The following is a 17,210-nucleotide window of genomic DNA, read 5'->3' on the forward strand; positions in this document are numbered from 1 at the left end:
ACAACCATTCACACTCACATTCATACCTATGGACAATTTGGAGTCGCCAATTAACCTAGCATGTTTTTGGAATGTGGGAGGAAACCGGAGTACCCGGAGAAAACCCACGCATGCCGAGGGTGGAATTGAACCCTGGTCTCCTAGCTGAATGAAAATGTTACCTGATTATCAGACTAGATGGATATACATTTAAATGTCGACTTTGTTTACATATTTAGAGGTGTTCGGAATCGGCATGTAAATCGCTAATGTTAATTGCCAGCATTATTGCATTGATTACATTGTAACATTGTGTATGGTACGGTCTTGTGTTTTAATGTCTCGGACTATGGATGGAAACTTGCACTTTGGCATATTCACAGCCATTGATTGCATGTTCATGAAAATTCACCGTCTCTTCCAAATAAACTAACAAGAATGGCTGCTCAACCTTTCCTTGCAATGGAATCAATATGGCCTCTCTTCCGAAACACATTCAGCTGCGCTCACTTCAGGTTCATTTCATTTTCCAACCTGTTTGCTGCTTCTGTCTTTAACAGGGATCCTATACACACACACACACACACACACACACACACACACGTACTTATAGAGGTCCATGTGCACTGAAGGGGCAGCAGGAGCTGGGTGGCCATTCATCCAGGGACTGAGTTGAGTAATGAGTGGTTTTAGTGGAGGGGACAGCTCACCTTCTGAGCGAGCCCTCTCAAGGAGACTTCTGATTATTGTTGTTGTCAACCGCAGCAAAACACCTTCAACACACACACACACAGTGTATGTGTGTGTGTGTGTGTGTGTGTAATTGCACATGCAAGTGTGAACGATGAATGATTTGACCAAAGAGGAAATCAACACTAAAGCTTTTTGTCTGCAGTGTTCTTTGTATGATGATGAGACAATATGAGGACCATTGATAAGATGATGAGAAGGTGGAGGGTGAGAAGAGAACAATGACCAGATGATGATGGACAGGTGAGGAAGCAATGCTGAGTGCAATGAGAGGCAACAAAAGACAACGAGATGAGCCTAATGAAACGATGTTTGCAGGATGATGGGAAAGGACGATGAGACAATGATGGAAAGACAACAAAAGGGAAAGGGAGATGATATGAGGTTGATGAGATATTGATGTTGGGTGCAAAGGTGACAATGACTATCATCCCAATAGTGGGATGATAAGAGAATGAAAGGATGACAGATGGATGAGAAAAGAATCGCTGGTCTGTGACATGAGGTTGAGGAGTTGAGACCCAGCGGATGAGACAACAATGAGAGGTTTGTAGAGGAATGATAAGAGAAAGAAGACAATATATGATAACAGGAAGATATGATAAGTTACATGAGATATGTAAGTGAATGAGGACAGTGATAGTAAAAAGTTGATGACAAGATGAATGATTGACTTAGAGGTGATGAGATAATGAGAGGTAGATGACGGGAAGACAATCATGAGAGTATGATGACGGGATGACTAGAGAAACATGAAAATAGGAGGATGAGAAGTTTTTCAGAGCGACTATGAGAAGGAAAATGTGAGGATTTTTGACACAATGAGGACAGTGCAACAACTGTAAGGTCGATGATGAGACAATGACAAGCTGAGACAATAATGAGATGATTGAGAAGATTATTTGAGCACAAGATGACAAAACGAGTGTTGAGAGAGGATGAGATGTTCTTGACCATGAGAAAATGATGAGACGACAATGTGAGGTTTGTAGAGGAATGATAAGAGAAAGATGACAATGATATGATAACAGGAAGATATGATAAGTTACATGAGATATGTAAGTGAATGAGAACAGTGACAGTAAAAAGTTGATGACAAGATGAATGATTGACTTAGAGGTGATGAGACAATGAGAGGTAGATGACGGGAAAACAATCATGAGAGTATGATGACGGGATGACTAGAGAAACATGAAAATAGGAGGATGAGAAGTTTTTCAGAGCGACTATGAGAAGGAAAATGTGAGGATTTTCGACACAATGAGGACAGTGCAACAACTATGTAAGGTCGATGATGAGACAATGACAAGCTGAGACAATAATGAGATGATTGAGAAGATTATTTGAGCACAAGATGACAAAACGAGTGTTGAGAGAGGATGAGATGTTTTTGACCATGAGAAAATGATGAGAGAATGACAACAGAATGATGAAAATGAGTAGAGTTAAATGATATGGTGATCGGAGGAGGATGAGAGGTCAATTAGAGCAAAGGTGATTAGCCAAAAAGAGGATGATGAAAAGGTCTATGAGAACATGATGCCACCATGAGGACAATAACACAATGTGAGCTTGATGAGCGCATGAAGGAAATTACACGTTTACATTGAATTTGATGGCATCTAAAAAAGTAAAGAGCATGAAAAGAAGTTGATCTCAATTAAATCAACAGGATCCCAGCGGACCAAACGATCATTACACACATCCAATCCTGCCAGCGCACAAACACAACACCATCGCTGATGATGTGCTGTCAAACAGAAGCAAAACAATCCATAGCTAAATATTTGTTGTGATGGCACTCACAAAGCAAATGCTAATGAGCGTACGCCAGCCAGAATTAAATCTGTGATCAACAACAAGATGAATTGCGAGCTTTGATGAGAACGCAAACAGATGACAAACAAAACGGAATGGAAAGGAACCAACAATGAATATTTGTGTGTGTGTGCGTTGGGGGGGTCGAGTCGACATGGAGAAAAACCAAGAGGTGATGTCTAGGTTATCCCCCCCGTCACATTTATTGAGCATCAACATGAATCAAACGGAGCCATCTGAAATTATAAATGTTCAAAGCTGCCGCCACATGAATACTGACATTGTAGTTGGACCACAAAATGGGAATGCAGTCGGAATATTTAGAAAGCACTTCAAATTGCCCAAAGTCTGATCTGAAGGTGCAACATCAGGAAATTGATCTTGCTCTTCGGGGACTTCCTGGGTGGTAGCACCTCCGCCCTGTCCATGCTGGAAGCCAGTGATGGAGTTCCTCACCTGAGCTGATTTTCTTTCCATTGCAACATAACGTGATGTGCATAAAGCGACGTTTCAATGGTGATTATGTGGTGTTCCGAAATTACATCCGGATTCATTCCAGAGAAAATTGGGACATTTCGACTGCATTTGAAAGTTTATGACAACATTCCAGCTTAATTATTTTAGTATGGAAATATATTCCAGCAGCAATTGTGATGCATTTGTGTTTCATTCCTGCACTTTAGCAGCCATTCTGGAAGGATTTGAAGTAGATTGTCGTTTCGGCTTCACCTTGAATGTGATCAGAATGATTGGAATCCTGTTGGAATACCATGGGAATATTTAGAATGCAATTGGAACACATTTGAACTCCAAATGAGCCAGCCACAAGAATGGGTCTGAATATTTGAAATGTATTCAAAATGCAGTCAGAATTTTTCTAATGCATATGTTGAATATCCGGGAATTAACCAGGAATTTTCATTCCGATGTCATTCTAACTCATTTTGTTGCTAGTGTGACTAGACTTTTACAGGACCTCATCCCAACGCTCTTAGTGACAATTTTGGATATCTGTGTTTGGGATGCTCAAATCCTCCCTCGGCCATCTCTGTGTGGAGTTTGCATGTTCTCCCCGTGCATGCGTGGGTTTTCTCCGGGTACTCCGGTTTCCTCCCACATTCCAAAAACATGCTAGGTTAATTGGCGACTCCAAATTGTCCATAGGTATGAATGTGAGTGTGAATGGTTGTTTGTCTATATGTGCCCTGTGATTGGCTGGCGACCAGTCCAGGGTGTACCCCGCCTCTCGCCCAAAGACAGCTGGGATAGGCTCCAGCACCACCGCGACCCTCGTGAGGAAAAGCGGTAGAAAATGAATGAATGAATGAATGTGTTTGGGATGCAGTTTTGGACTCTACTGCAATGAGTGGGAATCGAATCAGAGGCCTAACACCTAACATGGAAATGGTCGCAAATGAGACATGTTTATTTCAAAACAACCCAACTGGGTTATGCTTTCGAAAGGTTCTGGAACTTTGTGTATCTAATTAAGTACCCATCCCGTGTTTAATTGTGTTGAGTTTTTTTTACGGCAGATGCTTAGCAGTACTTATCGCACCAATGTCAGTTAATTGACTTCTTAATGAATTAGTATAATGTCGGTAATTGCCATGAAGTTTGTTATTGAAGATGGAAGAAAAAGCCTTCGGCCTTATCTACACAACAGCGTTTAGTTCCGGCTGATAATTCAGTAGTTAGTTGTGGTTATGACATGACACTTTTGCCAATTATCACTAACAACTTCTGTACCTTTTAATGGCCTCGTTCCACGCTTGGCTTCCGCCATTTTATGTTTCAAATCATAAATAGTGGAATATGTTGTCTCACATGCTCTCATGTCTCGGGTCAAGTAGTGACAAAGACAATTTTATTTTTCAAGTCATGTACACCCGACTCTTTCACACTTAAAAAAAACAACAAACCACATTGTTTAATATATTAGAAATTATGACATTATAGACCAGGGTTCAATTCCAGCCTCGGCCATCTTCTGTGTGGAGTTTGCATGTTCTCCCCGTGCATGCGTGGGTTTTCTCCGGGTACTCCGGTTTCCTCCCACATTCCAAAAACATGCTAGGTTAATTGGCGACTCCAAATTGTCCATAGGTATGAATGTGAGTGTGAATGGTTGTTTGTCTATATGTGCCCTGTGATTGGCTGGTGACCAGTCCAGGGTGTACCCTGCCTCTCGCCCGAAGACAGCTGGGATAGGCTCCAGCACCCCCGCGACCCTCATGAGGAAAAGTGGTACAAAATGAATGAATGGATGAATTATTTTATTATTATATAAAAACAGTCTACTAATTTAAAACAGAGGTAAGATATTCCCTTGCAGTTGTATTTGTGTTTGCATGTATATTGAGTATTTAAGTGGACTGGAACACACGTCTTGTGCTGGAAGACACAGCCATCCCAATGAGAGCGGACATCGCACTGTTGTTGACGGAAGTAGCATAAGTACGTGTATCAATGCGCCGAAGAAAGAAGTTTCAGTAGTATTTTAAATCATCAAAATATGCCAAGATACTACATGTTATGATCAGTGTACGTGTTAATGTATGATCACAGCATGGATATCAAAAGATGCAACGTTGTTAGAGGCTTTGTAGTCGAAATAAGTGTATTCCGTGTATTGTTAGCTAGCTCATTTTAACTGGTTTTCTTGTGTTATAATGCACAGAAAAGCAAAAGAAATATTTGTTAATGTATCATATAAGGATTTTGAATGATGGGCAAAATTCTAAAAAAAAGTGCACTTCCCCTTTAAGCTTTAGACTAGTTTATGACTTAAGCAGGCGGTCCAGTTGTGAAGGGATAGTGTGTTGATCTCCACTAAGGCTTAAACTAACACTGCGCTTTATTTTGAAATAACTCCTCTGCAATCACCTTTAAACTCGTAACCAGTGTAGAAAACATCATGTCACTGAATGCAACGTTTGAATGTCTGGAGTTTAGAGTTTAGTTTAGATTTGAGAATGAGGCAGAAACATAAACAAAAACATTTGCTTAAATATATTGATACATAGTTTTGTAGGTTTTTCGTTTTTTTTTTATTATTAGCAGGCCGTATTCAAACACAACACTTGGAAGTGCTTCCACTATTCAATCATTCATTCATTTTCTACCGCTTTTCCTCATGAGGGTCACGGGGGGTGCTGGAGCCTATCCCAGCTGTCTTCGGGCGAGAGACGGGGTACACCCTGGACTGGTCGCCAGCCAATCACAGGGCACATATAGACAAACAACCATTCACACTCACATTCATACCTATGGACAATTTGGAGTCGCCAATTAATGAATGAATTAATTTTTGGGAATGTAGGAGGAAACTGGAGTACCCGGGGAGAACATGCAAACTCCACACAGAGATGGACGAGGGCGGAATTGAACCCTGGTCTCCTCGTTTTGAGGTCTGCGTGCTAACCACTCCATTCCAATATTGCAGCCCGCTTCCAATATTGATGTGATATTTCACTCTATATTGGTCAAAAGACCACTTTAAAAGAAGGTCATATCGTTGATGTGTGCACAATTGCTACATCGCAGTGTCTTTTTACACGCATCAGAAATACACCGAGCGCTACGGCAGCTTTCAAAGCTTAATCTCATTCATTTATTTCTCATCAGCGAGTGACGGGAAGAGAAACAGTTGTGTCGCATTACTTCACTCTCCTTCCTGGAAGCTCCATTAAAAAGAATGTTTTTTTTTTTTTTTTTTTTCCTTTTTTGTCCCCCCCATCCATACTAACCCCCACCACCACCGCCGCTATTTACTCATAAGTCTTGCTAATCTGTTTAGACGGCGCGTTGGTGCTCCCAAAGTGCTCTCTCCTCAAGAGTGCAGCTCATTTATCACGCCAGATTAAGAAACGTCCGCCGAGGCTTCGGAATATCACACACCTCTGAGGACTAAATTAAATGGATCTTTTGGAGCCGTGTTTAATAAAAGCTCAACATCGTGCATTAATCATGCGGCGAGATGTTCATAAACGGATAAAAAGAACGCTGGTATATATGTTTCCAAAGAACAAGCAATAGAATGTTGACAAGGAGCGTGGTCTGGTGTGACCACAACAGATCTTTTTTGATTGATATTGTCACAGAAGTAGGATCATGGCTTAGTTTATTTGGAACATGCTTAAAACGAAGCTAAACATGCCTCAAATGGTACTTCTTCAACACAGGAACAACTATATGTTATATGAGAAACATACCGCGGTAACTATTCTAAATGTATGTGCCTTCGCTCTTCAGTAACAACTCCAATCATTAGTTCCTCAATAACTAATCTAAATGCATGTGCCTTAGTCATTAGATGTTCGTTCATTCCTCAGTGACTAATCTAAATGTTTGTGCCTTAGTCATGAGTTCCTCAATAACTACTCTACTCGACTCATGAGTTCCTCAGTAACTACTGTAAATGTATGTGCCTTAGTCATTAGATGTTCATTAGTTCCTCAGTAACTATTCTAAATGTGTATGCCTTAGTCATTAGTTGCTTTGTAACTACTCTAAACGCATGTGCCTTAATCAGTCGTTCCTTTGTAACTACTCTAAACGCATGTGCCTTAGTCAGTCGTTCTTCATTACTTCCTTTGTAACTAATCTAAACGCATGTGACTTAGTTCCTCAGTAACAACACTACTTGTCAGTGCATCAGTAACTACTCTAAACGCATATGTCTTAGTCATTAGTTATTCATTAGTTCCTCAGTAACTACTCTAAATGTATGTGCCTTCGTCATTAGTTCTTCATTAGTTCCTTTGTAACTACTCTAAACGCATGTGCTTTAGTCAGTCGTTCCTTTGTAACTACTCTAAACGCATGTGCCTTAGTCAGTCGTTCTTCATTACTTCCTTTGTAACTAATCTAAACGCATGTGACTTAGTTCCTCAGTAACAACACTACTTGCCAGTGCATCAGTAACTACTCTAAACGCATATGTCTTAGTCATTAGTTATTCATTAGTTCCTCAGTAACTACTCTAAATGGATGTGCCTTCGTCATTAGTTCTTCATTAGTTCCGCAGTAACTACTCTAGATGCATGTGACTTACTTCTTCAGTAACAAAAATACCTGTTAATTCCTGAGTAACTACTCAAAATGTATATGCCTTAGTCATTAGTTCTTCATTAGTTCCCCAGTAACTACTCTAAATCCATATGCCTTAGTCATTAGTTCGTCATTAGTTCGTCAGTAGCTACTCTAAACACATGTTTCTTAGTTCCTTAATAACAACAATACTTGTTAGTTCATCAGTAACTACTCTAAACGTATATGCCTTAGTCATTAGTTCTTCATTAGTTCCCCAGTAACTACTCTAAATGCATATGCCTTAGTCATTAGTTCTTCATTAGTTTGTCAGTAACTACTCTAAACACATGTTTCTTAGTTCCTTAATAACAACAATACTTGTTAGTTCATCAGTAACTACTCTAAACGTATATGTCTTTTTCACGAGTTATTCATTAGTTCCTCAGTAAGTACACTAAACATATGTGCCTGTACTGGTTAGTTCCTCAGTAAGTACTGTATTGAAATACAGTAGTATTGTATTTCTGTATACCGATATTTGCCTTGGTCATTAGCTCTTCATTATGTCCTCTGTAACTACTCTAAAGTCATGTGCCTTAGTCAATAGTTCTTCATTAGTTCCTCAGTAACTACTTTATTGTATTTCTGTACACTCTTTTGTAAAGTGAGACCTCCCACTGTAATGAAATGATAGAGAATACCTTCATAAATTATAAAATAATAAATGATGAGTTCAGGATAAGTGATATCAAACAACAAACCACATTATTTAATATATTAGAAATTATGACATTATAGACCAGGGTTCAATTCCACCCTTGGCCATCTTCTGTGTGGAGTTTGCGTGTTCTCCCCGTGCATGTGTGGGCTTTCTCCGGGTACTCCGGTTTCCTCCCACATTCCAAAAACATGCTAGGTTAATTAGCGACTCCAAATTGTCCATAGGTATGAATGTGAGTGTGAATGGTTGTTTGTCTATATGTGCCCTGTGATTGGCTGGCGACCAGTCCAGGGTGTACCCCGCCTCTCGCCCGAAGACAGCTGGGATAGGCTCCAGCACCCCCGCGACCCTCGTGAGGAAAAGTGGTAGAAAATGAATGAATGAATATTATATTTTGTATTTAATTAAATTTTTTATTGAACTTGTATATCATGTTTAGCAGCAGTAGTAGTAGTAGTAGTAGTAGTAGAAGACAGTACAGTATCGCATGTACAAAGTGAACATTTGACCCAGCAAGACTGTTGCTCTTCATTAGTGTGCCGTAATTTGCTGGCTTCTGTGTTTTGTCAGACACACAAAGACATGTCGCTTTTGTCATTACGCCGCTTCTCCCCGTGGACGGACGCTGACGCAAACATAAAAGCCTGAGAAATCCACACTTGCCTCTCAAAGCGTTTTTTTCCCCCCCTGCTCCCGCGGGTGACCAGACATTATTCTGGCACTTCTTTGTTATATGCAAATGAGTGGTGTGCAATCTGCAGACTAAAGTTTGCTGTCTGTGAATGTGTGTGTACTCTTCACCTCCCATGGACACACACACAATCCACTTTGTGTTCATGGTGACAAGTCAAGTCAAGTCAAGTCAAGTTTATTTATATAGCCCTTAATCACAAAAGAGCCTCAAAGGGCTTAACAAGCAGGCAACAGTAGAAGACAGACAATAGACGACAGACGACATCCCCTGTTCTGAACCCCCATCAGGGCAAGGAAAAACTCAAAAACCCATTAGGGAAAAAGAAACCTTGAGAAGGGACCGCAGATGGGGGAATCCCCCTTCTAGGATGACCAGGCTGCAATGGATGTGGAGAGGTTTACATGTGACAGTTAAATAAAAACATAGAGTATAATAGTCCAGGTCCAAGATGTGATGCCATTAGGACAGTTGGGCAGCCGTGGGTCTTGAGATGATCACTATCCCTCTGCTGCAGCGCCTCCAAGGTAGGCCACGTCCGATGTCCAATTTCGTCAAGGCAGACTTCCAAAACAGCCTCTCCTGGACCCGCCCCCTCAGCCGGAGGGGCGGTATGGGAGAGAGAAGGAGCGGCAGTCAAAGCAGGCGGGGAATATTTTTAACAAAACGCTAAAGTATAGAAATGAGTCTTAAGTCGGGACTTGAACATTTCTACTGAGGTAGCAGCTCTAATATTAACAGGTAGATCATTCCACAACGTTGGGGCCCGAATGGAAAAGGCTCTAGAGCCTGCATACTTCTTTCTGGCTCTCGGGATAGTCAAAAGACCGGCGTGTTGTGAGCGTAGGTTTCTAGACGGAGCATAGGGTACAATTAGGTCCACCAGATAAAAAGGTGCCAACCCGTGTAATATTTTGTAAACCAGAAGCAGTACCTTAAAGTCACATCTTAAGTGAACTGGGAGCCAGTGCAGGTTGGCTAGTATTGGTGAAATATGGTCACACTTACGTGTCCTTGTAAGAAGTCGCGCTGCAGCATTTTGTACTAACTGTAAGCTTTTGAGACTCGCCATTGGAAGACCAGAAAGCAGTACATTACAGTAGTCAAGGCGAGACGTGACAAATGCATGGACTAGGGTCTCTGCATCAGAAGTTGATAGAATAGGTCGTATCTTTGCAATATTGCGAAGATGAAAAAATGCTGTTTTAGTAACATTCTTAATGTGTTTATGAAAGGATAAAGTCGGGTCCAATATCACACCCAGATTTTTTACAGAGTCACTTTGGGAAATTATACTATTATCAAAACTCAGAGTGGTGTCCTTAAACAGGCGGCTCTGTTTAGCAGGGCCGATAATCACCATCTCAGTTTTATCAGAGTTCAGGAGTAAAAAGTTACAGGACATCCAATGTTTAATATCAATGAGGCAAGCCTCCAAATTAGAGCAGTCGTGCGGGTCAGTTAACTTTAGTGAGACATAAAGCTGAGTGTCATCAGCATAAGAGTGAAAGCTAATCTTATGTTTGCGAATGATGTCGCCAAGCGGTAACATGTAAATGTTAAATAAAAGAGGGCCGAGCACTGAACCTTGTGGAACTCCACAAGTGACATCACAGAACTCTGAAGTCATATCATCACAGACGACACGATGCGTCCGATCCTCAAGATAAGATTTAAACCAAGAGAGTACCGGACCAGTAACACCAACATATGTTTGAAGGCGTTCCAGTAAGATAGAGTGATCGACAGTGTCGAAAGCAGCACTGAGATCAAGTAATAACAATATTGTAGATGTGTCACAGTCCATAGAAAGAAGAAGATCATTTGTCACTTTTGCAAGGGCTGATTCAGTGGAATGGTTTCCCCTGAAACCAGACTGAAAAGGTTCAAAAAGATCACCCAAAGCCATGTGGTCATTGAGCTGTTGTGCTACAATTCTTTCAAGGATCTTGGACAGAAATGGGAGGTTAGACACCGGCCTATAGTGGGAAATACTCCCGGGGTCGAGGGTTGGTTTCTTCAGCATGGGTCGAATCACTGCAGTCTTGAAAACTGCAGGCACAGTGCCAGATGAGAGTGATAGATTAATTATATTTAAGAGTGAGGGGGCTAAAATTGGGAACAGTTCTTTAACAAGTTTCCCAGGAAGCGGGTCAAGCAGACATGTTGTCTGCTTTGCTGCGCTGACAAGTTTTGTAAGCTCATCCAGAGATACTTCCTCAAAGTAGGAGAAACTAGTGGGACAGAGGCTGGAAGTAGTCCCAGCAGCGGTCATGGCGGTTGACATGTTAAGCCCATCTGGCGGTAGGGTGTCCTTTATTTCCTTCCTGATGAGCTCAACTTTATTTGCGAAGAATCGCAAGAACTCGTCGGCTGAGAAGGGGGAACTACTAGGAGAGGTCCTCTTCTGGGTTAGCAATGCAACTGTGTCAAATAAGTATTTAGGGTTATTTTTATGGAGGTCAATTAGTCTAGAAAAATAGTTGTTTTTTGCCGCAACAAGAGCCTGTTTATATTTAGTCAGACTATCTCCCCATGCCTGTCGGAAGACCTCAAGTTTAGTTGCACGCCATCTGCGCTCCAATCTCCGACAAAATTGTTTCAGCCTTCGAGTTTCAGCTGTAAACCAGGGAGTAAGTCTTTTGGCATGACACTTAAATCTCAAAGGTGCAACAGTATCAAGAGCTTTACATAACACCTTGTTGAAATCATTTGTAAGGTTGTCTATAGGACCCTTATAGGAAGGGAAGGAGGAGACCACTGAGGGCAGTAACTCAGCAAGTGCAGTAGCAGTCGAAGAACTAATATTACGACTGCTAGAGCACTGGTTCCGGTCCAAGCGCTGGCATTGGGTCAAGATTTCAAATGTTATAAAGTAATGGTCAGACACAGTGGTTATGTAAGGGAGGACTGTTACGTTGGAGGTCCTAATACCTCGAATTAAAACCAGATCCAGGGTATTACCACTGATGTGAGTTGGCTCATTAATTAATTGAACAAAACCAAAGGTATCGATTATTGTCTGAAAAGCCACACTAAGGGACTCATCAGGAGAATTGACATGGATATTGAAATCACCCATGAGTACAATATTGTCTGCGTGGGTTACCAGGTCTGCAATAAATTCAGAAAATTCATCCAAGAAGCCCGAGTACGGACCAGGAGGACGATAGAGAAGAGCTAGATAAAATGGTAATGATGCGGTCGATCGCAAAACGAGGACCTCAAATGTTTTAATTTCAGATTTTGACCACGTGCTGAGGTTAAGAGCAGATTCATGGATGAGGGCAACACCCCCACCTTTCCTATTAGGACGTGAAACCTGAGAACTCAAATAATTAGGTGGAGATGCCTCATTAAGGGATATAAAATCGTTTGGTTTTAACCAGGTCTCGCAAAGACCGATTATGTTGAGATTATGATCTCTTATCAGATCATTAATGAGCACAGCCTTTGAGGAGAGCGATCTAATATTCATAAGACCAATTTTCGTAAAGGTTGGCTGACTGAGGCAGTTCACTCCCAAAGAATTAATAGTAGTAATATTAACAAGATTGCTCCGTCTAGAACCCATGCCATATTTTGACTTGTTGTACACACGATAAGAAGTCAATACCATAGGGGTCTGATAGTTGTTTGTTGACTCATCACTAGTACAAGAGGGAGGTTCAAGTTTATCACGAGGCCCTACCTCAGTAGAAGGCAAGACAGACTGTGGTGCATTTATGGGTTGTGAATCTGTATGCATAATATGTCGCTTTATTCTACAGAAAGGGCTATGTGTATTGTTCAAGTCCGGCATAGCGCCAGTTAGCCATAACCTTACAGACTCCACACCCATTCTGACAGGCTCGCTAATCACCTGTCCCCCGACTTGTTCTAGTGCAGGATGTCATGTGGGACTTAAACAGTAATCTATATTTCTGGAAAGGGTAAGAGCACCTTCCCTATTAGGGTGAAGGCCATCTCTACCAAACAGTCGGGGGTTCCTCCAGAAGGAAGGCCAGTTATCTACAAACTGAAAACCCTGTTCGTTACAGAAGCCAGCCAGCCACCGGTTTAGCGAGAATAATCTACTATACCTCTCATCATTGCCTCTCGCAGGCAAGGGACCAGAGACAACTACTCGATGCCGACACATCTTTCTAGCAAGATTACAAGTCCTTGCTATGTTCCTTTTTGTAATCTCTGATTGCCTCATCCTAGTGTCATTGGAGCCGACGTGTATCACTATATCAGAGAAACTAGTGTTGTTTGCTTTATGTCGGTGTTTGGACCTGTTGCGAGTCAGCTCCCTAAGGCTAGCTTCAATATCGGGTGCTCTGGCCCCAGGAATACACATTACGGTGGCTGGGTTCTTGAGCTTAATGTTACGGGTGATGGAGTCACCTATAACTAATGTGCGGGAGCCAGTAGACTGTGACATAGTGGGGCTTTCTAAGGGAGTAAAACTGTTATGCGTCTGAATTGGCTCACCGCGGTTAGCCAGCCGCTTAGGGCTAATGCTAACCAGACTAGTAGGTTGGCTACAACCTACGCTATCCGGTGTGCCCGCCACATCTATCGTTACGAAATTACTCTGCTCTAGTTGGCGGACACGTTCCTCCAGCAGGGAAAGCCTCTCAAGGAGGAGGGAGCAGGAGTTGCAAGAAGCCATACTCACGTTTCTTGTTGATCGGCGAGTTAGTAGGAAACTTGAAGAGCAACTCCGGTGACACCGCTGGAAGTCCAACTCAACGAGCAAGCTTGGTCGAGTCAGTCGTTTTAGTTTATAAAAGAAGAAAACTAAAATATTGTTTGAGAAAAAAAAGTCTAGAAGAAAAGATCTGTTGAAGATCGGAATGAACGGAGCTAGCTTAAACCAACGAGCGCGCGCGCGAGCGGTCTGTCAACACAGGAAGTGACGTGACAAGAAAATGTTGAGGAAAGTTTTGCATTTCTTTCTTCCCTTCATGGAAAAACAACCAATGCGAATGCAAGGACAAGTTGTCTCTGACGTTTTGCAGCCGACGGTGTGTTGCATATTTTTTTTTTTTATGGCAGTTCAACTTAAATTTGCATAAAAATTGCATATATAGTAGAAAAAAGCAGCCTGAGAGTCAAGTGCACATTGGCAGCTACTATATGTACTGTGGTGAATCTTTAAGCATGTGGGCAATAGCTTGTTGGAAACTTTAAAGGTGGACCATTCATAAGTGTATATGATTGATGTATAGCTAAAAAAAAAGAGAACAGCAGCACTGAAATGCAATTGAACTTTGTACTTAATGGCAGTAAAGATAATGTATTCACTCATAAAGGGACACAAAAAAACATTTGAAATGATTGATGACATTTAAGATGGATTGTATAGCAACTCGGACGGCACGGCGGTCGAGTGTTTAGCGCGTACACCTCACAGCTAGGAGACCAGGGTTCAATTCCACCCATGGCCATCTCTGTGTGGAGTTTGCATGTTCTCCCCGTGCATGCGTGGGTTTTCTCCGGGTACTCCGGTTTCCTCCCACATTCCAAAAACATGCTAGGTTAATTAGCGACTCCAAATTGTCCATAGGTATGAATGTGAGTGTGAATGGTTGTTTGTCTATATGTGCCCTGTGATTGGCTGGCGACCAGTCCAGGGTGTACCCCGCCTCTCGCCCGAAGACAGCTGGGATAGGCTCCAGCACCCCCGCGACCCTTGTGGGGAAAAAGCGATAGAAAATGAATGAATGAATGTATATCAACTCAAGTGGTTAGCGCGCAGACCTCACAGCTAGGAGACCAGGGTTCAATTCCACCCATGGCCATCTCTGTGTGGAGTTTGCATGTTCTCCCCGTGCATGCGTGGGTTTTCTCCGGGTACTCCGGTTTCCTCCCACATTCCAAAAACATGCTAGGTTAATTAGCGACTCAAAATTGTCCATAGGTATGAATGTGAGTGTGAATGGTTGTTTGTCTATATGTGCCCTGTGATTGGCTGGCGACCAATCCAGGGTGTACCCCACCTCTTGCCCGAAGACAGCTCGGATAGGCTCCAGCACCCCCGCGACCCTCGTGAGGAAAAAGCGGTAGAAAATGACTGAATGAATGAATGTATATCAACTCATTTGCCGGGAGTGCAGAAAAACATCAAGCAAAAGTGAAATTACATCATACATTTCTCATTTTTGTATCACTTGAAAGGACACCATTCAGGGTTTTTGTCCACTAAAGAGTGGAGGCATGTTATCAACTGGCCGGTTTAAGCGCCGCACTAATGCGGTCCACTTTGTTTCCTGTAGGTAACTCACTTACGTAAGCATCTCAAAGGCCAGATGGTGGCACGAGCGGATGCGGCAGCAAACAGGCGACCCAGAGAGAACAGGCTGGAGATAGACACACGGCGATGGCAGATAAACTAATTCCACCAGAAGCTATTTGTTCCGCTGCACTCTGGCCTGTGTCCATCCATCACCTCTGCCAGTCATCACCTCATCCTCGCCGACATTCCCGGAATAAACGCGTTGTGTTTTCCCGCTGAGGGCAAACGGCTCTGCTTCCCGCAGGCTCTTTAGAGTGAAATGCGATACGACTCACGTGCGATTGGAAAGCTTTTAACTAGCAGAGATGTGAGCTTGCCAGGTGGGTAAAGTATTAGCTGGATGTACAGTGTGGTGTTACTGCTCTGTACGTCTTTGTAAACTTCGAAAAATAACCCAATATTTTCAGCTGCACGGTGAAGTAGTGTTTAGCACGCAGACCTCAAAGCTAAGAGACCCGAGTTCAATTCCACCCTCTGCCATCTCTGTGTGGAGTTTGCAGTTCTCACTGTGCATGTGTGGGTTTTCTCCGGGTACTCCGGTTTCCTCCCACATTCCAAAAACATGCTAGGTTAATTGGCGACTCCAAATTGTCCATAGGTATGAATGTGAGTGTGAATGGTTGTTTGTCTATATGTGCCCTGTGATTGGCTGGCGACTAGTCCAGGGTGTACCCCGCCTCTCACCTGAAGACAGCTGGGATAGGCTCCAGCACCCCCGCGACCCTCATGAGGATAAGTGGTAGAAAATGAATGAATGAATGAATGTTCGGATTACAGTCCTGGCCAATATTCCATACAGCATGGTCAAAATATTGGCATCTTTGGCATAATAATATTTTAGCCTATGGTTATAAGTACCAAGTATTTGTCAGGGAATGATGCATTTGTGGACAACTTATATTGTTTCTCTCCCAAAGAAAAGATTGCATGCGTTTTCTCGAAGTTTACTTTCCAGCATGTTTGGCTTCCCCCAATTTCATGTTGCTGTAGACCAGTGCTTCTCAAATACTGGGATGTGAGGCAGGGGATGAATATCAATATTAGTGCAGACCTGCCAACATGTATGAATTTGTTTTACTCCCCATGTAATTTGACTCATGAATACACTTTTGAACACTTCACTGCTTTCTATTTTGTCGCATTTCAGTTTTGAGTTCAATATGCAAATTGATCGTATACATTTGAGATGCGTGAATGTAAAATATATCCACTTAAGCTGGATCACGGTGTAACGATAAGTCAGTGTCGAAAGAGAATGGTCCAGTTGTCAAAGTCCATCTTGGTTACCGAGAGAGATGCGGTTGCCATGACAATGGACCGATGCGACATCATTAACAAGGATTATGACCCTGCTAGAAGAATATCTGAATAACACCAACAAGTTCCTCAAAGGTCATACTCGATTGAATGACATTGTACTACATACTTTCTATACTATACTATACTATACTATACTATACTATACTATACTATACTATTGACTTTCCAGTCAAGCAACTTTAAAACCCAAAGAGGCCTCAAAGATACATTTGCTGAAAGTTACTGCGACCCTCCTCCAATGACTTTTGAGGAGGAATGGGAGGTTAGACGTGGGTCGATTTATTATTAAGAGTCTACAGATCTCGGCGAGGTCTCTTAAGTGGAGGTTTAATCACATAAGTCTTTCGGGGACGGTGCCCGTAGAAAGTGATAAATGATAGCATTATGCATGGCTGCATGGGCTCAGACACTGCAAGAAGCCTGATTGGATAAGACGCTGCTTTAAATGCAAGACATCAAAACAACATTAGGTTCAAATAATATTTGAATGTTACTATCAGATCTGCAGATGGGGAAATAATAAAGAGGCAGTTGTATGCGGTATAGAGGAGGTAGTGGCAGTTTTAATGAGATCCAATGCAAAGTGGGTGACATCATCGTTTTCAAATAGCAGC

At 42.2% G+C, this 17,210-nt stretch overlaps 1 protein-coding gene across 1 annotated transcript; it reads right to left on the reverse strand.

The window, feature by feature from the left end:
* Window positions 1-12,338: 12,338 nt before the first annotated feature.
* Window positions 12,339-13,650, reverse strand: LOC144894411 (uncharacterized). Its single transcript, XM_078787419.1, has one exon. The coding sequence runs from the start codon at window positions 13,648-13,650 to the stop codon at window positions 12,886-12,888; it is 765 nt and encodes a 254-aa protein (XP_078643545.1). The 3' UTR covers window positions 12,339-12,885.
* Between the last annotated feature and the right edge of the window lie 3,560 nt (window positions 13,651-17,210).

Source organism: Doryrhamphus excisus, linkage group LG20, assembly GCF_037039965.1.
Source record: "Doryrhamphus excisus strain RoL-2023G ecotype Guam linkage group LG20, RoL_Dexc_Guam_v1.1, whole genome shotgun sequence".
NCBI lineage: Eukaryota > Metazoa > Chordata > Actinopteri > Syngnathiformes > Syngnathidae > Doryrhamphus > Doryrhamphus excisus.